Source organism: Chinchilla lanigera, unplaced genomic scaffold (assembly GCF_000276665.1).
Source record: "Chinchilla lanigera isolate Chin_1 unplaced genomic scaffold, ChiLan1.0 scaffold00060, whole genome shotgun sequence".
Classification (NCBI taxonomy): domain Eukaryota; kingdom Metazoa; phylum Chordata; class Mammalia; order Rodentia; family Chinchillidae; genus Chinchilla; species Chinchilla lanigera.
Genome location: NW_004955461.1, coordinates 4817418 through 4842568, shown reverse-complemented (window position 1 = coordinate 4842568; position 25151 = coordinate 4817418). Strand labels below are relative to the sequence as shown.

At 46.9% G+C, this 25151-nt stretch overlaps 1 protein-coding gene across 1 annotated transcript in view; it reads left to right on the top strand.

The window, feature by feature from the left end:
- Nucleotides 1–25151, top strand: part of Asap1 (ArfGAP with SH3 domain, ankyrin repeat and PH domain 1) — a gene marked incomplete at its 5' end in the record, with an annotated part of 270321 nt that overhangs the window by 240980 nt on the left and 4190 nt on the right. Inside the window, 4 exon segments of the mRNA XM_013521324.1 lie at nucleotides 6760–6930; nucleotides 15915–15984; nucleotides 18616–18674; nucleotides 23910–24400. Coding sequence (XP_013376778.1) covers nucleotides 6760–6930; nucleotides 15915–15984; nucleotides 18616–18674; nucleotides 23910–24400 — 791 coding nt within the window.

Below are 25151 nucleotides of genomic sequence, written 5' to 3'. Positions count from 1 at the left end.
AGCTCATAATTGAAAATAGAACTCCCTCCCTACTACAGTAAGCGTCCCTCCTTGCTGCTCATAGCAGGACATCAAATTTGGAGCTTTTGTCTGTCTACTGGTGAGACATGAGGGTAGAGCCTCCATATTATGACTTTTATAAGGGACATGGCTACCTTGACTCATAGGTCATTGCATTTGGAAAACTGGTAATGTTTAGAATGGAGGTACTAGAAAACATTGTTAAAGGTTAGCTGATGCTCATGCAGAGATAGTTCTGTTTTGTGGTCCCTACACTTACTCCTCTTTATTCTGCAGATAGAACCATTTGCATGAGAACCATTTCTCCATACTCTGGAAAGCCAAGCTATGGCTCTTTGCAGCAAAAGTCATCTTCACAAATATGAATTTTGGGTCTAAAAGATGATGGTTTGTGGTGAGGCAGAAACAGATGCTCATGACAAAGTTTCCACAGTAAGAGGCATGCAGGAGGGGCAGTAGCAGGGATTCCATTGAACCCAGCTTAGGAATATTTTCAAGAAACTCAGCTGCTTCATCAAAATTTAGGAAATTTTTGCCTGAAGTACCACAAAGCAAAGCCCCCTTGTGGCTGAGCAGAGCTCCAGTCTCAACACCACAACTGAGAATTCTGTATTCACCTTCCTCGGCCTCATGTAGGAACACTGTGCTGCCTGACCCCTCTTCAGAGGTGAGGTCCAGAGAGAGTAAGTGAAGTAAGTGTACATTTAAGACTAGAAGTGATTGAGGCCAAGAGTGTCCTAGAACTTGGAATTTTTTTTTTTTTTTAGCACTCATAGAATGCTGAAAGGTGAACACAAGCTGCATCCCACTGTGCAGATGAGGAAACTGAGCCCTAGCAGGATTAAGAAATTCTTTTCAGGTCACATGGTCCTGGAGTAGTATAGAAAATTAAAGTGGACCTCACGGCCTTCCAACTAGATCTGCTAGTTCCTTCTTTTCTGTGTTGAAGAAGGTGCCTCAGCTTTCTCTTGCCTGCCTTGTGAAGCTGTCATCAGAATCCAGCAAGACAGTGTGTGGAGAAAGTATTTTGTAAAATGCAAACCTGTGCACTAGGGGACATCGATGACTATTGATACTTCCAGAGTGTGGAAAAACGTGAGGGGATGCAGTACCATACTGCAGCACTCGCCCCATGGGACGGGCACTTAAAGACACACATTGCTTGTTTTTGCGTGGTTGATTTGTTTCATTTAACTGAGCTTTTAAAGAATTTCAAACTTAAGAATCGTGGCTTTCTTCCATTGTTCAACTTCATACTGTTTGTGTAACAAGGACAAAAACTTGCCCCTGACAGAGTCACTGTCTCACAGGAGATGGTTGTGCAGGTTGAATGACAGTCATAGGAGACATTTAGCTCAGCACCTGGTGCTTAGTGCTCTGCCAAGGATGCCACTGCAGTCATTGTGCCTTTGCAGCTTCTCATCTTTTAAGAAGGGAATCCTTTAAGGAATAGACACTACAGCGATGTCACCCAAGACTGCTAAATTAAGAGGTGCTTCAGTGAGGCCTGGCAATGTGTAGACACCTTAACTCAAAGGATTTGTTAAGTAAGTGAATGATAAATCTGATTCAAGAGGGGTAATTTGCCTGGAAGGACTAACTTTTGCCAGGCATGATGGTGCATGCCTATAATCTCAGCACTTGGGAGGCTGAGGCAGGACAATTACTCAAGCTGGAAGCCAGCCTGGGCTACATAGTGAGTTCAAGGCCAACTTGAACTACACAGTGAGACTCTGTCTTTTTAAAATTCAAAAAAAAAGACTTAACTTTCCAAGCTATTAGGACCTGAACCAGCTGATATGCTCATTGCCATTCATGACATGAGGCCCCTGGAATCAGGCTTTGTGGAGCCCTTTGCACAGGATGTGAATACTTGTCAGCATTGACCCTGCGTTTCATACACATTTGCTGTAGTGCAGATTTCCAGCCTCAGACAGGCTCTCGCCGTAGTTTGATAAACCAGCAGACCCTGCACAAAAGCCACACAGTGCTTGGCACGCTGCAGGCCCCAGTAGATGCTGTCACTAAAGGCTTGGTGCCATAGAGAGTATCAGCCAGATGCAACCCTAGCTGTCAGTTAAGGTGAAGAGTCTACCCTCATTAGACAAAGACTAGAGTGCAAGAGTGATGGCGTGCGTAAGGCAGCTCTTCTCTCAGGCCAAACATCAGCTACCTTAGCAGCTGTGAACCCTTGAGACGCTTTCAGACTTCTTTTTCTTCCAAGAAGCCTCTTTTCCTTGCCCCACAAAAAGACTGTGATTCCTTCTCCCGTAAGGGCCATTCTGCATTTGCACGTGTCTTGTCCTAACACTTAGCTGTAGGCTGTTTCAGAGTCTTCATCTGAGAAATGAGTACAGGGTATCTGCCCTGTTGAGTCCCTGCTTAGAGAACTTGGGATGAAGTTTGTGGAGTAGTGAACACAGCGAGCATTCAGCACCTGTGGGTTTGCTCCACCCCACTGCATGTCTTCAGGCCAACAAATATCCCAGGAATAAATACTCCAGGAGTGGGAACAGAGATGGGAGAAATGCTCCTGCTGTCATGGAGCTGGCACTGTGTGGCCAGGAAACAGTGGAACAGCCCCTGGGCCATTGAGTGGTGCTGCTGGCAGAGCAAGGAGGTGCAGCTCACAGTTCCACAGAGGGGCCAGGAAGCCTTTGTTTACTCCCCCACTTATTGCAAAGGAGCTGTCCCAGCATGCAGAGAGTACAGTGCTCCTCGGTGTCTGTGCTTGTTGAACACATAAACAACAACGGAAAGAATCAGTGAGAGCATGTCCCAAAAATAGGTGGTCAGAGTAAGGAGGGGGCATGCATAAAATGACACCAGATGTCCTGGGGGTGTGAGAGTTGACTTGCTGAAAATCTCTGTGAAATGTTTGCAGCAGTTTTGCCCAAACACAGCTGTGTAAGCATTTTATACAGCATTTCTCCAGCTTCCCTCCAGGGCCTGTAGCAGGAGTTCCAGAGGACAGAGATGAATGGAAAAGGAGAACATGTCTGCACTTATTGCAGCGGCCTGCCGTTAAGAAAGTGTGCTACTGGGTGATTCACACTTGGGAGAGATTTTCCAATCAGTACTTATTCATGCTGTATTGATGACGGCAGTTTCCAGGTGTTTTTTACTCCAGACAAAGACAGCAGTTTGACTGCTGCGAGTCCATAGCTTCTCCTGGCTTATTGTCTGTGCTTCATACTGGATTTGTGTTTGGGGTTTTTTGGTTTGTTTTGCCTTTATCAGTTTCTCCCAGTCCTTTTTAACATACTGCACAAGACTCACCAGTGTTGACTAAGAGCATTGTCTGTGATTTTTGCCCTCAACTGTGGCCACTGACTCAGGCTCTCCAATTGAGTGACCTGTGGAAAGGAAAACAGAAAATCCTTGTACTCTTGGAGCTCAGGGATGTATGAGCAACTGTTAACGAACCAATCCTAAACCCCTGAATCCAATGCTTTTCTCTCAGTTGTCTGTGTCATTGAAAGAGATTGGAGGACAGATGAACAGCTAGTGCTGTTTTCTGAGGAGATGAGCTGACAGAGCAGCGTCCTGCACAGGCACCAGCCTGCTGTGCCTGAATCCTGGCCGGCCCTGCTGCTGACTTAGCCAGTCCACCTCTCTGTGCCTGTTTCCCCCATGAACATGGAATCAGTGGCTCTGTCCTTCCACATGGAGTTTTCTTCTGCATATACATATACTATTTTTTTAATCTACTTTCAAAATAGTTAACATAAACGTTCTCTTCCTTCAGGCTTTATATGATAAAAACCATGATCAGTTAGATAGCAGGAATAAATTCAAGAACTCTGTTGCATAGTGTGGCGACTCTAGTTAATAATAATGTATTCTGGAAAATTCCCAAGTGTAGACTTTTAAGTGTTCTCACCACAGATAAATAAATGTGAGGTAATGCATGTTAATTAGGTCATTCACAGTATGTACATACTTCAGAATAGCATGTTGCATACAATAAATATATGCAATACTAATTTGTCAATTTTAAATACATTTTAAGAAAGCATTAGGAAATGATGACAATATGTGCATTTGTCCATTACTTCTTCTCACTTCTTAGATATAATTTGTCCCCCTAAATGACATGTTAAAATATGTAAGTTATACCTCTACAGACAAGATTTTTTAAAACTGTCAGGTTAATTTGTCAAGCTATCTTGTAGGTATTGGCTTTTTCTTGGAAATTTCAAAGATGTACCTTTGTTTGACCTCCCAGATGGAAGACCTCTGGGGTATCTTCTGTACTGAAAACCAGATACACAGATCGCTGGGAAAGCGCCCTGCTGACCTCCACTGTGAACCATTCCTGTAGACATGCATCGAGTACTAAGGGTGTGCTCAGCGCCAGCACTGGGACAGAGGAAGAGTACAGATCTTTTCTCTATGGAGGTGCACAGTCTGAGGGGAGAGAAGCAGCAGTTGTGAAACAAAGTAGAAGATATTTAGCACCTTTAAATTTATAAAAGTTCAGAGAAGCAGTCTCTCCAGAGAAAGGGTGGATTAGAGAAGAATTCTGGGTAAGGTCACATCTGAGCTGACCAGTGACAGATGAGGATGCCAGATGAAGAGAGAACTCCATCCTATCTGAATTTTCAGGAGGAGAAGCAGGCTGTTACCAAGGCGGAGTGCTCAGCCGTGGGTCGGAGCACGATTCTTTCTGAAGCAGTCTCTTGCCTACCACGTCTGACCAAGTTCCTAGACCCTCTAAGGCTGGATTCTGCTTGGTTTGCAGTGACTGCACAACTCCTGGGTGTGATCCTCCTGGAGTCACTTCCTGTGCAGCTTCTCAGAGAGTGCCATTAGCAGTTTATCTTTGCAGATTTTGTTTCTTGATAGGAATTGGAACCCCACTGATTTTTCAGATGCACTGCCTCAGAAGGTCTGTAGATGGCGATAAAGATGAAACTGCTAGAGAATCTCACCATTGTCCATTATCTATTATGCATTTATTTCCCAGAAGAAAGTTATACTTCCTGATACTGAACATTTGTTGTTGTTTTCCTCATGCGCCAAGCATAGGAAATGCTGCCTCGGCTTCAGGGATGGGGCGAGAGCCTCACCCGGCCCCGACGCTTGCTCTGCCCTGCTCTGCCCCTTATGTCTGTGTGACTTCTTCACACCGACCCCTTCATTTTCTTGGCTGCAAAACAGGAACAGTACTGGACCCATGTACCTCACAAGACTGTTAGCGAAAATCAAAAGAAACAGCATACAGACACATTTTGAAAACTACAAAGCATTATACAATCAAGGCCATAACAGTCACCTTATTTTTTCTAACAGAAAATAGTTTCTGAAACTGCAGTAATTGATACCATGATAAGGTGTAGAGTTAGGGTAACTATGAAGTTTCTATCATGGACTTCATCAGTGAGGCAGAACGATAAGTCATATGGCTATGACCGTTTAATCCTAATACAGACTATTCACTTGATTGACACTAACGCGATTTACTGACAAGACTAGATGATCTTTGAGAATTTGTCAGTCTTAGTACTGAGTGTTGATTGATGATGGGAAATACTGTTTACCCAAGAAAGAGGTCAGCAGTAATTACATTTTGCTATGCTTTGTTTGTTTCTCATTTTCATCTTGGTTGATTGTCTGTTTGAGACAGGGGCTCACTATGTAGTTCAGGCTAGCTTTGAACTCAATGTGTAGCCCAACTTGGCCTTGAACTTGCAGCAGTCCTGCCTCAGCCTCCGATTGCTGGGATTGTATGTGTGTGCCACTACACCTGGCTAAGCTTTTCTTTTAATACACACAGCGTATAAAGCTGTTTTGGAACCTTTCTGGATCACCAGGTACCTACTCTCCTATGTTAAATATTTGATGTGGCAGTGTTCTTAGCTTTTTGTTGTTGTTGCTAGTTTCCTTTTTAATGTTTCTAAATGTTTGCAGAAGAAATTGTTCATGGACATGTTTAAACCATACAGCTTGTAATTTTCCATAAGGAAATACTTGTCCAGGTGCCCATCACGTAATGCTTCACACATACCAGCCACTTCAGTGTCACTTTGAATAAGCAAAACTAAGACATGCACATTACTCCCATGAATGCTTTTAAAAACCCACTCCACTAGCTTCCGATATAATTGGTGGTTTATGATTTCTAGAACTATTCAGAAGTGAAGCAAAAAGTAAGGTGTGGGGTTTCTTTTTTTTTCTAGGTAACTTTAGGTCTTTTATTGTCTAGAAACGTATTACAGAAAAAACTTCAGCTTGCTGACTAAAAGAGAAAGATGTAGTGCAGAGGAAAAATCCTGTTACATGAATCCATTCCTATTTCAACATGTGAAGCTTACGGTTTAGGTTATATAACACTGTGCGCCTTCCCTGTTGATTTCTTTGCTGGTAGCTCTGTGTGCCTTCTTCCTCAGTGGACTTAGTGATGATTCCAGTATATCGTTGGGTTAAAGCGTGTGTGTTTCTTTTCCATTGCCCCTAAATGATGACCTACACCCATTCACAGTCTGTGTTGACTAGCATTTTGTTCCTTAACAGCCACACCCTCCTCTCCTGTTGTAATTTTCTCTTTTTTTAACCAACAATTGTTTTAAACCCTATTTGTGAATGTTGGATTGGTGGATTTGGCCACATCCAGCTGTTTTCTTTTGTCTCCGTGTGTCAGACCACATTTTGCTGTGTGGAAGTAATTGCGTACGAGCTGTTCTGTGTCTCTGAGACTGGGATTAACCTTCCTGCCCCATTCAATTTCCTTTCTAGGTCCAACTGGCCCACCTTCAACACTCCCTCTAAGCACACAGACCTCTAGTGGCAGCTCCACCCTATCCAAGAAGAGGCCTCCTCCCCCACCACCCGGACACAAGAGAACCCTATCCGACCCTCCCAGCCCACTACCTCATGGGCCCCCAAACAAAGGCGCAGTTCCTTGGGGTAAGTTAACCTAAAGTCAGGGCCAAAGCTGCCCAGGGTCAGGACGTGCATGGTGCTCCACTGGTCACTGGACAGTTAGCACATTCAAGAAGTGGACCAAACTGCACGCATACTGAATGAGGACCTGGACATATGTTGGTATGATTATGCCTGCCTCTGAAGGCTAAGAAACATCTCAAGAAATGCGTAGGGCCATTAAAAACTATTACAGCAGTAAATACAGTTGCCCTCAGTATCATCAGGGAATTATTCCAGTCTCCCGTGGGAACTAAAATCTGTAAATGCTCACGTCTCTTATATAAAATGATGTAAAATAGCATAGTATTTGCATATAACCTAATGACCTAAGTATATTACATTCACACATGTCCAACCCATGGCGCACTGTTTTTTTCTTTTTTGAGTAAAGAGGAATTGTCTTGGGTTGCATATAAAATATATAATATAGTTAAAGTATAAGTGACAAAAGCTCCTTTTTTACTTTTTATTATAACATTTTAAAAAGTCTGTACATGTTCTGTGCAGACAGTTTTTTCCTGAGTATTTTTGATCCACAGTTGTTTGAGTCCATGGTTGTGGGACCTGCAGGTACGGAGGGCTGACTGTAACAATAGTGAGGTGCTGAGCATGTCCTAAATCTCATTCAGTCGTAATGGCAGCTCTGTGAGGTAGGTATTAATTGCACTGAAGAGGAAATAAAAGCTCAGAAGAGCTAAGTAATCCATTCTCTCCCAGCAACCAGGATGGTTTTCTCATAAAGTATAAATCAGGCCATGGTCACACTTCCCTTAACACCCTTTGACGATTTCCTGCTGAGCTTCAGCTAATGCCAGTTCTGTACACCAGGGGCCAAGAGGGCCTCACATACAGATCTCTCGTCACTGCTCTTGCCCTCACCTCCTTCAGCTCCTGGCTGCCCTGCTCCTTCCCTCCTCAGAGGACCTGCCACTCCCAGCACTGTCTTGTTCCTTGAAAGGCTGGCTTCCTGTCACCGCTCAGTTCTCATCCTGCATGTTTGTCTCCCCAGCCCTCGTCTCTAAAGGAGTTCGTTTTCTCTCGAGCTACTTGTCTGAGTTGAGGACTACTGTATTTACCTGTCTGTGTCCCCACTGGAACGTACACTCCATGAAGCAGCTCCCTTGTCTGTCCTGTTGTCGCCTGTGTTTGTACTACCTGGAATCACGCCTAGCACACAGTGAATGTTAACATTGGATAATAACCTTTCCAAAAACACTAGTTCAATCAGTTCAGTGACAATGACTGCAAGTGACAAATTCCTATCGATAACATTTCCGTAATCCCTGCCAGCGTACTAGTAGTATCCCTCCTATGCAGGCAGGGCCGCCCCATCGCCAGCAGGGTCCTGGCCCCTGCCTGACACACAGAGAAGCCCCGCTGAATGGGTGTGCTGCTCTGCGTGTGTCACTTCTTCCTACCAGTGAGCTTCGCAGTGGCTTTTTGTAGAATTGTGTTTATCGTGTAGATAGATAGTTCAGCTTAATGCTTTTAAATACTTTCTCAAAAGCCTATCTCAAGTGTCAGGAGTTCGTCGAGGTTTTGGGAAAAAACATACTATCCGCTAAACAGATGGGCACACCTGTTAGCTGTCTGGCCCTGACACCCTGGGATGTGTGTATACACAAATGTGTCTTTGTTTAGCCACGTGTTCTTCAGTTCAGCAGGCATATTGAGAGAACCTGCTGAGTGTGCTGCTTGGGCCTTCTCAGGTGTGTGCTTGCGGAGTTCGTGGTGCAGTGGAGAACCAGAGGAGTGAACAGCATGTGTGCTTTTCCTTGTCCTTGTGCCCATGTGGACCACACACTGTGGAAGTGCTGGAAAATAGTGTCAGACTGCATGAGAAAGCCAGCAGAGGTTTCAGAGGAGTGCACACGTAAGAGTGGTGTTAATCAGTTCCCTGGAAAAGCAAGCAAGGCGGGAGGAATGAAAGCATAAAGGCATGTACATACCTAAGTACCAAGGTTGTCCTAGGTGTTTTTAGGGGCTGCATTCCCATGACTTCCAGGCTCCCCAAATCTGTCACAAAGAATTACCCTAAAAAACTGAAAGTCACAAGTTTCCACCGTGCATGGTGGTGCACGCCTATAATCCCACCACTCAGGAGGCTGAGACAGGAGGATTGCCATGAGTTTGAAGTCAGCCTGAGTTACGTAGTGAGTTCAAGGCCAGGCTAAACAGCATATGTAGCGAGACCTTGTCTCAAAAGTCACAGGTTTTCTATATAGACTTCATATCACAAATTAACCTTCTTTCCAAATTGCACTGGATGTTGGTCCTCTTGTTTAATTGGTTTTCTTCCTGTGTAATTCATAGTGCCTGTATTTATTCCTCTTATAGAGACTCCAGCATTCTTAAATATCTTCTCCAAATTTCTTTTTCTGAGTTGAAATTCATAACTCCCTGAGGTGTCCTCTTTCATTTCACTCAGGAGCGATACTGGCACTGGGCCTTTCTTTCTCATCTTCATTGTTGGTAGCTTTGGGGCCTTTTTCACTAAGAAATAAGTTGTTACCACTTTGTGAAAATTATTACCTCCCTAACAGTCAGCAGGGAGCATGAAAGCCTTGCACAGATGTGGACCTCAGCAGCCATTGTGAGCCCCTCAAGGCAGCCCCTACAACAGAACTCAAAGTTTGTCCTCAGCAGAAGTGACACCCTTCCACTTAATGTGGGTTTGGTGACCATTTACAAACAGCTCCAAATGTTAATTCTGGACTTCTCAAGGCCGTTACTTGTGTGTGGTCTGTGTGCAGGTGGATGCAGCTGCTGATACAGGTACGTAATGGGCTGTGTGTGGACACAGCTGGTCGTCTCACCAGCAGAGTACACTTGTTCTGATCCTGATCTCCTGATCTCATGCTCTGTGTTACACAGTCACTGTGTAGTGGTTCTGAGCCATGCCTCCTGCTGCTATTGTGTTCTAGAAGCCAAGTGCGGGAGTCAGGCTGAGCACCAGTCAGGAACTGAGGAAATCAGCCTCCCTGGTCCTTTCGGCTTCCCCCGTGTACCCCTCTTGCCAGAGCTCTCATGTTCCCCTCAATCTACCATGGCTTAGCCCATCGAGACAAGATAGAGACGAGGGCCTTTGGACTACCATTGCTCTGGGCTAGACACAGGCCTCCATCTGCCCCAGGCATGGGATGAGTCTGTCATACTGAAGTACAGGAAGTGCCCAGACTACATTGTGGCCTCTCAAATCTGAGCCTGTAGTCCATGATGTCTTCATCCTAGAGTATTCTTCTCTCTGTTCATTTGTGTTGAATGTTTCTGAAACTGCTTTTGCCTATCTTTTAAAGAAATGCCTGATACAGTTGTTCAGGGTCTACTTGAATTTCTTATAGTAGTCTCTTCATCTCACAGTCTTTAATGTTGGAAGGCTAACACAGAAGGGTTATGATTTTGAAGCCAGCTTAATGAGACCTCAAAAAAAGAAACAGCTGGATGTGATGCTGCCTGCCTGTAATCCAAGCAGTGGGGCTAAAGCAGGAGGATCCATGAGTTTGAGGCCAGACTAGGCTGCATAGTGAGTTCAAGGCCAGCCTAGCTTACATACACAGCAAGACCCCATCTCAAATTAAAAAAAGAAAGAAAAGAAATTGCTAACTTGCCTACTTTGACGTAGACTCCTTTTCCTAATAGTCACATACACGAGTTCCAGGCTTAAAACTTGATATCGTTAGCTGGTCTGTTTCAACCTCTTCTAGTGAGGCCTTTGGCCTCTAAAGATTCACATCCATCCCACATGCAAGATGCATTCCCAGTATCCCCAGAAGTCTCAGCTCTGCATCTTGGCCTGTTCTTTTTGGTCTACAGAGAAGATGCTGCCAGCCCTCCAGCCAGCCATACAGCTAGCACTGTCATCTCCCCCATGACCTGCCTGCACTAGCAGTGCCTCTTCAGCAGAGGAGAAGTCTGATCTGTCACACTTGGAAGTTTGTACCTGTGATGGGTTCTCCTGCCACATTCCTGCTTCTGGACTCAGCGTCTCTGGCATTGAGTTCATGTGCAGAGTGGCTGTGACCGACAGGCCTTGCCTCCATAGATGTCCATACTTGCTCTGTGCTGACTATTAGTCCCAGCCAGTCCCCCATGCTGGCCTTTAAGAAGGAGGTGGCAGGCAGTTGAAGGAGGTGGAGTTTGAGTTTGGTCTTGTAAAGTGAGTGGAATAGGCAGGGACTTGATATTGAGATGTATGGAAACAGGACCAAGAGTGCATGCTATAATGCATCTCCTTCACAGAAGGCCCCGCTTTCTTCATGACAGAGGCTCTTCTCTCAAATAGCGTTTTGTACCTTCAATTTCTTGATGCAGCTCTATGGCTGGTAGGAGAAAAGGAAAATGCCTGTTAACCACTTAGAAGATTTAGAGAAAAGCACTACACATGCTTTTTTTGTTGTTGTTTGTTTTTGTCTTTTTGAGACAGGGTCTCACTATGCAGTTCAGGCTGGCCTTGAGCTCACTTTGTAGCCCAGACTGGTCTCGACCTCACAATGATCCTCCTGCCTCAGCCTCCCGAGTGCTGGGATTACAGGCGTGCGCCACCACGCCCGGTATTTTATAAGGCGAGCACAAGTGCTGAGCAACATGCTGAGCACTTCTCATGGATTAACTCACCTGACTCTAGACCACAGTCCACAAAGATAGATGCTGGCCCTGGCCTGTGGGAGACCAGGCTTAGCAGGGTCCAGCAGCTTGCCGCAGTTCTCACAGATGCCACCCGGGGACCAGAATTTGTCTCAGCCTGTGTGGCTGGGAACCTGCAGTCCTCACCCTGTCCACACACTGCCTTCTGCCACATGTGATGGCCCTGGGCTCAGAAAAGCCAGGCAAGTAAGGCCACTCCTCCTCTCAACAGTTGTTTGTATGCCCAGAGGCTGAGGTGTAGAGGAGGTGCTGTGTTAGGCACAGATGACCCAGTAAGCAGCACTTGCTGTGCAGGTGGTGCCTCATTGACCCCCTGCAGCAAGGTGCCCTAGAGTACAGTTCCAGCCTTGCCTAAATGGGGAGGGCCACTCTAGGCTTTGTATCTGCAAGAACTACAATATCCACAGTGCCCCAAGTAGCCCAGGCCTCTCGTTACTGAAGTCCCACTTCGTGATGGCTTCAGCAGTCAGTCTCGGGAGACCTCTGAGGCAAGCTTTGAATGAAAAAATCAACTGATGGGCAGATTTGAGTTTGTGGGGACTTTAGATTTTAAAGTGACATTTCATTAAACCTCCCCCCTTTTTAATAACCTACATTAAACCGACCAACTCACATTTTAACAGTTTAAATTATAAGGAAATGAGGACAAAGGAAAGAATAAAAGTAGCGGAGTTAGATAAAGTCCAGGAGTGTGATCTGTTCTCAAAATTCATGACTTAAAGTCATATACCAGGCCTGAAAGTGGACCATGGATTTGGCCCAAGGGTCTTAGAGCAAAGAACAAAGAAGAAATACAACTAACCATCAAGTTTATGGTAGGTATGAGATTAATCTTTTTTCTGCCGGGGCATGGTGGCGCACACCTGTAATCCCAGCACTCAGGAGGCTGAGGCAGGAGGATCATTGCGAGTTTGAGGCCAGCCTGGGCTACAAAGTGATCTCAAGGTCAGCCTGAACTGCATAGTGAGACCCTGTCTCAAAAATACCAAAAAAAAGAGATTAATCTTTTTCTCATACCTGAGATTCTTGGAATTAATAACAGAGTCATTCACCACGGGGCCTCCACCCTGCATTTAGAGAAGTGTGTGCAGTGCACATCAAGGGAGACCCTGCATGGCACTAAGTGGTCATTCCAGAAGGCCAAAGTCTGACGCAGGCTCTACAGATTACTGCCTGAGTCACCTCTGGGGATGACATTCCTCACCTTAGCCACTGGGATTTAAAACCATGTAAGCATTTGTTTTCATGTGAATCTGATATATTTTTCATGTGTTTTTGTTGAGCCTTCAGAGCCATGCTAAAAAATAGGGACTGTTGTTGTCTGCAGTTTACTGATGAGCACATTGAAGCACAGAGAAATGAAGCATTGCATGTACCGTAAATCCAATAACTCCATAACTGGGGTTTGAACCCATTTCTGCTTGTGTGATTCCTATCCTCTGCTTTTTCACAAACTTTCGGTCTGCAGCTTCTGAGCGGCAGTGTCAGGGACCAAGAGTCTCGGCCATAGTTTCTTCAGCTGCCTGCCTAATATCTGTCTACAGCCCTCTTATCCACATTTATGGTATATCAAGGGCCTTTTCCAAATTGCTTGGAGAGAAACAAAAGGATTGAGTTGCTCCTATGCTTTTGTTCCTCAGTCTTCTCTTTCTAGTAATGTCTTACTTGCAGAATTTTTTCTATGCCACACTTTTCCCACAGGGCACAGCAGGTGGCCTCAGCCTAGCTCTGAGAAAGACAGGGTCCTAGTCAGCTGAGCACAGATCCCTTCCCAGTCAGGTATGAGAAATCACACTGCGGCAGAGAAGCTGAGGGGGCAGCGCTGTTGGTTGTACCCCATAATGGGCCAGACATAGTGCTAGAAAACGGGGCTGCAGAGTTTAGAGAACCTGCTCGTGAGGTAAATTGGCATCATTTCCATTACATCTCATTAGAGAGCTATAAAGAATAACTACCATTTGTTCATGCTTCTTGGGGATCAGCCCTCTGCCCCAAAGTCCATAGTTACCACTTCTGCAGCCATCTAGTACAGAGGGTATAATTACTATCCGCATTGTATAGATGGAGGTGTAGCAGAGCAAGCAGTGTGCTCCAAGCTCATGCCCACAGGTCATGGTACAGCTGGAATTCAGAACTAGCTTGTCTCCTCTGAAATTGGCACCCTTAGCTATTCCCAAGAAGAAGGAAGGAGTGGTCAGAGGATTCTGGGGAAACAACTTTGGAGATATTCTTTGAATGTTGTTTACTAATTCACTAGGAGCAGTAGGAGACAGACATCACAGGAAAAGAACAGAGAAACAAGGTTACAGAAGCATAAAAACATTCTCTGGGAAGTGACAAGTCACTCTGAGAGACTTAAGGACAAGATTAAATCCGAACTCTGGACTTTGGGGCCTGTGAGCACGAGCAGCAGCACCCATGTGGTGACTCGCCTGTGCGACAGCAAAGCCTGCAGCCTCAGCCTGCTGGCGTTGAGTTGATTTGTGCATAACTGGGTTAATAGCCATTTGTTTGAAGTGCTGCTGTTTTCTGCCTGGAAGTAAGGAATTAGTGGATGCAACAGTTTATTCCCCAAACATTTGGATTGCTCGACTCAAGTCTGAAGTACTGTGTAAGGTCTCTATCTAGCCCTATAGACTCAGCATTGAGCATGGTGCTAGAGAGAAATGCCTGCCGTAAGGGAAATCACAGCTCAAGATTTCATAAGAAGTACCAGAGAAGTCCTCAGACCCCACACTGTAAGATCATGGAAATACATGGATCACTGGAAGGACTGTCTTACTAGAACTAACTTTGAAAGTCTTTGGCGCTGGTAATGCCAACTTGCTTGTTTCTTGATGAACATTCTGTCCAGAAGATCCAGTCTCAGCACCCTGTTAAGGTGCAGTACAACTTGGGAGGATAGAATTTGGGAATTCAGAGCCCAAGTGCTAGAGCTGGGCTGCTGGGTTTATATCCTAGTTCTGGCCCTAACCAGCAGCTCCACCCTGGGCAAGTTTCTTTGACTTTCTGCCTGTCTCTTCATCTGTAAAATGGGAGAAGTAATTACTTCTCAAATGCAAAATTACCTGGAGGTGCTCGGCACTATACTTTGCATATAATAAGTGCTCAGTAAACGGTAGTTCTTTTTTTTTTTTTTGGTTTTTCTCCGGTACCGGGAACCGAACTCACGACCTTGCGCTTGTCAGGCAGGCGCTTTGCCGCTGAGCTAAATCCCCAGCCCCGGTAGTTCTTAATGTTACTTCAGGGCAACATGAGAGGTCATGAAGAGCACATAAGTTTGTGGTCAGAACTTCTACGTGTATCATTTGGTCAAGGGGCCTTCAGCCATTCATGTACTTATCCTTATTTGCCTACCTTTCAAAGGGAGATTAAAATGCCAGTCTTCTGGGATTCTGAGGAAGGCTGTTCAAACAGATATAAAAGCATTTAGGTAGCTGTCAGAGCTGATGAGTATCCATGCAGAACATCATGGAATGAGGCTTAGCATATAATCTCCTGATTCTCCAAGATAGCTGGTTCCCTAGGACCCCAACACCTCCCTGCAATCCTCCTGCTGGATGGTCACAAGAAAACCCACTCTTACTCTAACCTAATTTCCACATTTTGAGTAAAGCACACTGAAATCCACTTGTATGCCTCTAGTTTTTGCCACTGTCCCACTAGAAAGTTCTTCCACAGATGTTCTTCAAGGAAGACCTCCTCTACCCTCTACTAACTTGGATTTTAGACACCATTTCCTCTTCATTTTAACAGCAATCAGTCTGATTAAATGTTCGCTTTGTTCTGCATTACTATATAGTTCCTGTAAGACTGAGTGCTGTGAGAGCAATGGCTTCTGCTTTTGTGTCTACTACTCCACTTTCCGACCCAACATGGGAATGAACAAGTCCACAGTGGCTGAGGGGACGTTCCGGTCAGCAATACCCTTCCAGTAGTGTCCATGCGTGTGACTTCAGCCCTCTGAGTCCTCTTTCTGGGCATTGGTCTCAGCATCTAGCCTCTGGGCCAAGAACAAGGCATTCAGTGTTCTGTCTGTGCCTCTGGGCCGAGGACAAGATCCTGAGTGAATGGGACATCACAGCTTCAGTGATCTTAGAAGCCTTTTCAAGGAGTGGGCTGCTTACCTCTCTGACTTGCTAGCAATAAAAGCATCAGAGCCCAATGGTACTTAATTTCTGTGACATTTCAATGCCCCCAGTGCATGGCATATTGGCTTAAGTCTTTTAAATGCTGTTCTCAAGGCTGAGGCGTACTGTTCCTCCCATATCCATACATGGCTGTTGGAAGACGCAACCTTCAACTTTTCATTTTCTTTGTAGGTAACGATGTGGGTCCATCATCTTCAAGTAAGACCACAAACAAGTTTGAAGGGCTGTCTCAGCAATCCAGGTGAGCCATCTTAGCGCTTTCTCTCCTACCTGGCTCAGACTTGCTGTAGACAGATTTACAGAAGTGGGCTTTAGCTCGTCCCCAGTTCTACCCAAGCGTATGAGCCACGGTGCAGTTCGTGAGAAAGCGAATGTTAGCTGGCAGCTGCAGTGGACATCATCACCCGGCACAGGTCTGTGGCCGCACAGCCCTCTCTTTCCCTGACAGTGGACACTGGCCTCACTGCCCTGCTGGTCCCGGAGCCTACACTGATCTCTGACAAAACCTCCTTCAGAATGAGTTTGGGTTTTTATTTTTGCTGGTTTAATTAAGTGATTTTGTTTTGCTACTTCCCCTCTTGACCCTTTCGCAGACCTGAGAATGAAAAGAAGCTCCTCAGGGAAATATGATACCCCAGAGATTTCCAAGTATTGAAAGAAAGAAAAAGTGACTGCTCCCAGGTTTCCCGTTCGTAAGATTTTTCCAGCTGGGCCGTAAATAGTGTTTACACCTCCCTCTTCTCCCAGAATGAGGTACTTTGGGAAATCCTCCAAGGGCAGTCTTCATCCAGCCCTCCCCCAAAGGGTTTTCACTGAGGTGCAGTCCTGGTAAGGACATGAGCCACTTCCAGATTAGAACCTCAGGGAAAAAGAAGCAGCTGCTATGTGGGGTCCCCTTTCTAGAGTTTATCTAAGCCGAGGAAGTTGTTTCTTCCAGGGCTGCTGTCTGTCTTACCCTCTGCAAGCCTGTGGGTTAGACCCCAATTACTGTCATCCTCAGTTTCACAGATGAGGCCCAACATGCAGCCTAGGTGCAGCCTAGGTGTCCCAGCTGGGTCTCCAGGCTGCTGGTTCTCCATGCGCTGCTCTGTGTCCTCCCTGCCCTCTGCTTTCTTCTCAGCTGGTCCTCCCTCTGCCCTCTTTGAGGACCCATAAAACTGGTGTCTTCCACAGTGGGGAGTGACACACAGAATGCACTTATAGAATTTTTTTTTTTTTTTTAAATACAGTCTCACTGTGTAGCACAGGCTCACCTTGAACTACCTTATATAGCCCAGTCTGGCCTCAAACTCCCAGTGATAATCCTGCTTCAGCCTCCCAAGGCCTGGGATTAAAGGTGTGCACCACCACACCCAGCTCACAGGATATTTTTAAACAGGAACTGGAGATACAACTCAGTGGTGGGACACTTACGTAGTATGCGTGAGACCCTGCTTCAACCCATCATGGCAAAAAAAAAACAAAAAAACATGGTTTTTTAATATTTTTAAATAGGATCAAGCTGATCACTGATGATTTGCTGAGCTTTTGTTGCCCCGCCCACATGTGCGCATCCACAGCACAGATAGCACCGCCCTGGCGGGGCCCTCGTGCTCATCCCCATGGGAAGAAGCGGATGCAGTGTTAAGCCCAGGGCTTCTGTGCAAGGAATTTCTGAACCTCTGGGCCAGGGGTGGCGAACCTGTGGCACATGTGCTGCAGCAGGTCATTATCACTGAAAGCTGCAAAAGGTCCGTCACTACTGCTCTAGGCCTGGTGCTAGTGAGGTGGCCACAAGTGACCGTAGGCCACACTCACAGCAGGGATTGGTAGCCAGGCCTCGAGAAGCTGCTGATGCAGAACGTGAGGGGCACAACCAGAAATGTTGGCAGCAAAGCCCTCCTGCATGTGCTCTTTCTGTTCCTTTAGTGGCTCTGTCTCAGCAGCGTTTCCCTCCCATCCCCCACAGGTATGAGGGCTGCCTGTGAGCCGAGGGAAGGGCTGTAAGGCCCAGGATGGCCGAGGGCCTGGACCCAAGATGGGAGCGCATACCTCTTTAACCTTTTTCCTGTGACCCCCTGTGTGTGGCTGGTGGTTGCCTTTTCCTTTCCTTTAAATGCAGTTAGGGTCGAAAGAAGAAAAAGCAGTCAACTCCTAGGACATTAAGGACAGACAGGAAAGGAGGCATGAAATCATAAAAGGGATTCTCAGTAGATGGAGCTCTAATCCTTGACCGCTTTCCCTCTTAGGTATGTGGGGCTCCTGGTGTTCTCTGAGGATCCTTACAGGCTCTTGTCAAAGGGAAGTAGTGGCTTTCAGCTCATAGAGGACACATTTGATTATTTAGATCACATGGTGCAGGTTTCTATTCCAGGGACTGAGGCGTTTTTTCCCCTGTTCATTTACATGTCTTCCAAAAGGAGGCCACTGCCCGGCAGTGCCAGGAGCCTGAGAACCCCAGCTGTCTGTGCTGGTTAGAGGAGGAAGTGAGAGCTCAGGGCCCCACAGAACAGGGCTGAGTTTCCGCTTCCACCACCAAATGGCCTGGGCCTTCTGCCAGCCAGTGATGTCTGCACTCTTCCGTTTCCCTGTCTGAGCCGGGGCGACGGGCCTGCTTCGTGGAATCACGAGTCATGGGGTCCTGTGTGTACCTCACCGTGCCGAGTGCCCCGTGTACATACGTCGGAGTGGCTTTAGCTCTGTCATTACTAGGGATTTGTTTCTCACCCTCACTCTGTTCCTCTCCAGCAAGGCAAACAGAGATACAAAGTATAGACTGTAATATTTTGTTAAATAAATTGTGAAAGGACCATTTCAATAATTCCATGAAAAGTAGATCACTGTTGCCATTTTAGCTGTTATAGATCCTAAATTGCTGTTATTTATCAAACAGCACCAGTTCTGCGAAGACTGCCCTTGGCCCAAGAGTTCTTCCTAAACTACCTCAGAAAGGTAAGATGCCTCATTTTCATACTCATCATTCGAGCAAAGTGTCACTGTGTCCTCCCAGGGGACATAGGTCTCTCTTGTTCACTGATCTATTCCAAATGCCTAGAGCAGCACCTGGCACTTCCTGGATGCTCAATAAAAACTTGTTAAGTAGAGAACGTTATTTGTAAACTCCAGACATGTGATTAGCAAACCGTGATTGTACTTTTCCTAAAAAACAACCCCCTTGAGAAGACACTTGGTTATGATCCCCAGTACCATTCTCTCCCCGCATGTACATGCGGTCCGGGAGACCTGGAACCAGTGGTGACTGTTACGCTTTCTGGCTGTGACCTCGGGCAAGTGATGAGAGAGCTTCCCGCTGCTTGTACTCCTCATCTGTAAGGTGGGAAAGAACAGCCTGCTACACAGGCATTTGTGAGAAAAGCATGAAGTCCTGCTCCAGAAAGCTCCTAGCCAGTAGGTAGCCAAGGAATCCACCCCTGGCATGGCACCTGTCACGCTGAGGAGAGACACCTGTGCTTTGCAGGATAGAGAAACAGTGTCTGTAAGTGCTGCTGTGTTCCCAAGCAGCGAGACTCAGCTTTTTCACCTAGTCTTCCTCACCTCTGTCCGAGCTTTGCACTTACAAAAGTAGAGTATCAGTAGCCAGACACGGTGGCACATGCCTGTAATCCCAGCACTTGGGGATCTGAGGCAGGAGGATCTCCATGAGTTCAAGGCCAACCTGAGCTACATAGTGAGCTTGAAGCTGGCCTGAACTATGGAGTAAGACCCTGCCTTAAAAAAAAAAAAAAGTATCAATCTTTGTACACAAAAAATGATAGTGATGATAGTGCAGAGCCACGCCTTGCCTTTAGAGTTATCAGACACCTCAGAGCACCTACTTCACTCTGTCCTTGTGAAACCAGAGACCAGTGAGTCTCAGACCTGTGTGCGGCTCAGAGGAACTCCGATCTGCTGTGTGGGTTTCTGACACCAGCAGCCAGACGTCTGACACCAGCCCAGCACTCTGTGGCCTAGTTGAAGGAGAAGTCAGTATAGGGCTTAGTGTAGGGAAATTGAAACCCACTGCCCTGCAAGCCACCTCAGCCCAGGGGCACATTTGGAAGAGCAGTGGTACATGGGACCAGGCCGTTAGGTGAGGAGGCCCCCGGTGGATGCTGACTCCTGTGGAGCAGGAAGGCAGGCTTCCCCAGCACTTGCCAAGTTTGATTTAGGGCACTTCTGGTTTGGTACTGACTATTTTTCACCTCTGCCCATAGTGCTATCCTGATCTCAGACAAGTTTGAGCCCCGTTTCCCAGGCACTGTTCCCCCATCTAAAGTCTGCCGCACATCACTCACATGCACGACTGTCCCTCCTCTACCTGACTCACGCTCATTGCCTGTAACACTCAGAACCCAGGGGTCCTCAGTCCCACTAGGACCCACCTGTGACTGCTGCCACCTGCTCCCTGTCCTCGTGCTCTTTATGGCTGCCCATTTCCTCTGTCCCGGCCCAGCGCATCCCCAGAAGCACACCCACGGTCCACCTCACCGTGCCCCCCGGGCTGTGCTCTGCTCTCTTGAGCAAGCTGGCGTCTGCTCTGACAGCTGGACCGGCGGGCAGCAGTATCATTCGCCTGACCATAACAGCATTGTGCTGTGCTCTGCTGCTGCCCCACCTGGCCCTTCATACCACCCTCTTCTCAGGAGGGCTTGGTGTCTGCTCTGTGCAAGCCAGGACATATGCCCACCCTCCGGCACCTTGCGCCCTTCCTACGTGGTGGCCCGTGACCTGGAAGGAGAAGCCTGCACCTCGCCCAGCAGGGCAGCACTCCGACCCATGCCCTCCCTCGTGTCATACTCTGTTCTCTCTCCGCTCATCAGAATGCGGGTTGCTGTCCGACCTCCCCATCTTGACGTGTGTCCCTCTCATCACTGCCCTCTGCTTTGCACCAGTGATGGCCAGCCTTTGAGAATCTCAACAGTAATACACAGCCGGCTACAGCACATGTGCCATAGGTTCACCACCACTGGTTACACCCACTTTCTTTGTGTAAATACTTTTACAATTTGAATGTTTCCCATAATAAACTTACACAGGAATCTCCACAACACTCTGGGAGGCTGAGGCAGAAGGATCCAAAGTTCAACCCCAGCCTGAACAACTAAATGAGACCTGGTCTTTAAAATTTTTTAGAGGGGCTGGATATGTAACTAAGTGTGAAGGCCCTGAGTTCAAGACACAAGGTTCCACAAGGGAGGAACACACAGAAAAGTGGATTCCAGCCTCTTCTCCCAGGTAAATTCATCATCCATCTCCAACAGTGATTAGTTTATACTTGATCCTGGTGGTTATTTACCTAGCTATCCGCCTCTAACAGTTCTGGGGGTAGAGCACCTCAGGTTTGAGCCCTAGCCTCACAAACAAAAAAAGCAAACCGGTCTATCCTTCTGGAGCTCCAAGTTTTTCTGGCAGGGCCCTGGTGTGTGCAGCATCACACAGCCAGCAGAAGGGAAGCGCACACATCTGTGTGGCCTGTCTGTCTCTTCTCTTCTTGTGCTGGGGCTTGAACTTAGAGCCTTCGCACTGAGGTCTATCACTAGCCCTTTTTATTTTGAGACAGGATCGTACTAAGTTGTCAACCCTGGGCTCAAACTTTTGACCCTTCTGCCTCAGTGTCCAGAATGCTGGGATTGTAGGCTGCATCAGTATACCCATGTCCCTCTTTTCTTCAAAATGTAACCAGGATTCAATCATGAGGGGTCCATCCAATGCCTTATCTAATCTCAGTCACCTCCCGCATACCTCATCCCTAAACAGTGTGGATTGTTTCTGTTTCACACACAGGGTCATATCTGAGCACGTAGAGCTTTGCAGCAGACAGTACTACCCTGCACATCTCTCTCATTGCAGAAACTGGGTTATTTGTCCCACAGGTCTTCCAGCCTGTATTTTGCTCTTTGCACACCCATGTGTCTCCAGGCTGCCTGTCAGTTGAGTAGACACAGGGAGTGTTTGGGGAAAGCACTCGCTTGGTGATGATGCGTCCCACCAGGAGGTGCACACATCTGACTGTCTTCATGGGAAGGTCACCGCTGCTAGTGCTCGCAGCTGGGACACAGTCACCCGTGCACTCCTCTGTCCCTCCCAGGGCTGTGATCAGCCTCAGCCTGGGCTTATGTGGCACCTCTACAGCTCTACACACAGCTTCTCACTAGCACGCCTCGCCTGGAGACCACGCCATTCATTCTCCCAGCAGGTATCCTTCAACACAGCCTTCACCCTTTCTTCCCTGTGTCCTCAGCCTTGAGCTATTGGGATGCTGCAGGTGACAGCCCAGGCCACCTCTGACATTCTCCAGGATGATTCCTGTAACCAGGGTGGCCGGTGACTTGCGTATTTCAGGGCTTGGGGCACCCAGCACTTACACTTTCTACTCCCCCATTAAGTATGGCTCCAGCAAGAACTCTCCAGCTTCACTGCCCCAGGGAATCCCCTGGTGTATTCCTCCTTGTTCCTGCCCTTGGATGGTAGTTTGCCCAAATCAGATCAGTTTTTAGAGAAGCCAGACTAGTCTCATTTCAGTTTTTGAGCCAAGCCACATGAGCTGGGTGTCCTTGAGTGTGACTTCGAGATATGTGGCTGAGCAGGCCGTGAACAGAGCAGTGCCCAGGACAGCTTGCTGTGACCTGTTGTTCACAACACTGTGGTTAATCCCTGTCTGTCTGGCTGTCTGTCTTCCCTGGTGCTTGAGATTGAATGTAGAGCATTCACACTGAGCTACGTATTAAGCCCTATTTTTTATTTTGAAACTGGGTCTCATTAAGTTGCCCAGTCCTCCTGCCTCAGCCTCCCAGGGTACTGAGATTGTAAGCATGTGTCACCATGCCCAGCTTTCTGTTCTTCTAAAGATGTTTTTCTAAATCTGTTGTGTTTTTAAGATAAAATGCTTATTTGAGTCACACTATGTGCCTTTGTCAGCTGTTTCCTCACTGAGCATATGCTATGCCAGGACCGGAGCTATGAAAATAGGAATCTTGGCCTCAAGGAGCCCTATTTAATAGGAATGATAGTATTACTCTTAAGAAAAACAGCCTGTCAGTTCCTGTCCATAAATTCTTCACGTAGATTATATAATCTTTAGGGCAGTCCTTTGAGGTAGTTTCAGAGATAAGGACGTTGAAGCACAGAAAGTTCGCACAATTTGCCCAAGGTCACACAGCTGTGCATGGTGGAGCTCAGACAGAGACGTTGTGAGTGGCGCAGGTGTCCTCATGAACTGCGCGGAGAGCCACGGGACAGGTTCCAAGGTTTGCAGCATTGCCTAAGCATGGAGTACTAGGCAGCTGTTAAAGAGAAATGAGGAACTTAGAAACTCCTGAGCATATTAAGTGCAGAAAAACAAAATTTCTAACAGTGTGTTACTGCAGTGTACGTATTAGGACCCACATACTGTTTTTAAATGATACGTTCATAAGTGCAGGTACATGTATCACCAGAATGTAACACATTACCAGTGAAGATGGGTATCAGGAAACTTTTTGCTTATTATAGCCTGCATGAATCATGCAAAATAAAGGGAATTAAATACGATACAACTATAGAATAGAATGTTCCTTCAAAATTACATTTGTACTAATAAAGAAATGTAATAACAGGGTAAACACTCTGCTAAAATAGCACATGGAGTTAGATCTATAGAAATTACATAGCAAAATCAAGAAGGGAAATATATCAATATGAAAAGTGACTACACTTGGATGGAAGGTAGGCTTATGGAAAAGGTTGTTGTTGTTGTTTTTCCTAATGCAGGGTCTCACTGTGTAGTGTAGGTTGGCCTTCAACTTGCTTATGTAGCCTGGGTTGGCCTCAAGCTGATGGTGATCCTCCTGCCTTAGCCTCCCAAGTGCTGGGATTATAGGTGTACACCACCATGCCCAGCTTTTTGAAAAGTTTTAACTGTACATTCTGGTTTTCTGCAAACTGTATTATGTTTGCTTTTATAAAAATTTTCTTACATAATTGAAGCATAAAATCATGAATTATTGTATAAGCACCTCCTGGCTTCAGCCCTGACCTTGTTAGAAGCAGGCCTGCTGGGGCGGGCCCCCAAGCCGACCATTCCAAGTTTGCACTGGGGATGGCTTTCCTCCCGGTGCCTAGGCTCGCTCAGGTGACCGTGACAAGAGCAGACCTGTTTCCCCTGCACCTCCTGTTCAATGACTGCCCTCTCTGTGATTGTCCCTGCAGTGGCACTAAGGAAAACAGAAACGAGCCATCATCTCTCCCTAGACAAAGCCAACATCCCACCTGAGATTTTTCAGAAATCATCACAAGTGGCAGAGTTACCACAAAAGCCACCACCAGGAGACCTTCCCCCAAAACCCACAGAACTGGCCCCCAAGCCCCAGATGGGAGATTTGCCACCTAGACCTGGAGAGCTTCCCCCCAAGCCACAGCTGGGCGACCTGCCACCCAAGCCCCAGCTCTCAGACTTACCTCCCAAGCCACAAATGAAGGACCTGCCCCCCAAACCACAGCTGGGAGACCTGCTGGCAAAATCCCAGGCTGGTGACATCTCACCCAAGACTCAACAGCCCTCCGAGGTCACACAGAAGCCACACCCCGTGGATCTGTCCCCGAATGTGCAGTCCAGAGATGCCATCCAGAAGCAGGCGTCAGAAGACTCCAACGACCTCACGCCCACTCTGCCTGTACCACTGCCCAGAAAGATCAATACGGTGGGTGGGCACCCATGTCGGCTCTGCAGGCCTCTGCGGCACTGTACAGGTTGGCGGGAGGAGGGGGCTGCTCCAGCCTAAAGCAAGAAAACGTGGGTGCTTGTTCCCTGAGCTGGCTGCACTGGCGCTCTGGTTCAAGTGTGGTGATGGAGCCTGGTGGTTATGAAAACAGGCTTCGGACTCCCAGGCACCTTCCAAACCTGGCACTGGTGCCTGGTGCAACTGCACGGCCATGGCAAATCCATACTTTCATGTACAAAAAAGGAGTTGATCTAGTAATCTACCCCATCATAAATTAACACATTATGGCCCCTCTGAATTCCTCAGAGTCAGCGCAGAGATAAAAAATCTGCTGGTGCCACAGTTTTGCCAGGCTTCCCAGACCCCTACCCACCCTTCAGCACACTGCAGATGGAGGAGAGGGTCCCTCAGGATCAAGGAAGGACCCCAGGGGCAGAGAGGGAGTCACTTGAATGAAATCACTTAAGGAGACAGCCTGCTTCTTTATTGCTAATTATTTAATTAGCTGAGTGTTAAAAGTATATTTTAGAAGGTGATGTCTTTTACTTCTGTCTCCCTCGTTGGAACTGGAATGAGGAAGTTCCAGCAAAGAACTGGAAACCCAGCCAATAACACCCAAGTCAAAACTGGTCAGAAATCACAGCTGTTTTGGGAACACTGCAGAATCCTCCCAACCCAGGCTGATCCTGCTGGGTTTAACCAGCATGTCCTGACCTGCTGTTTTGCATGA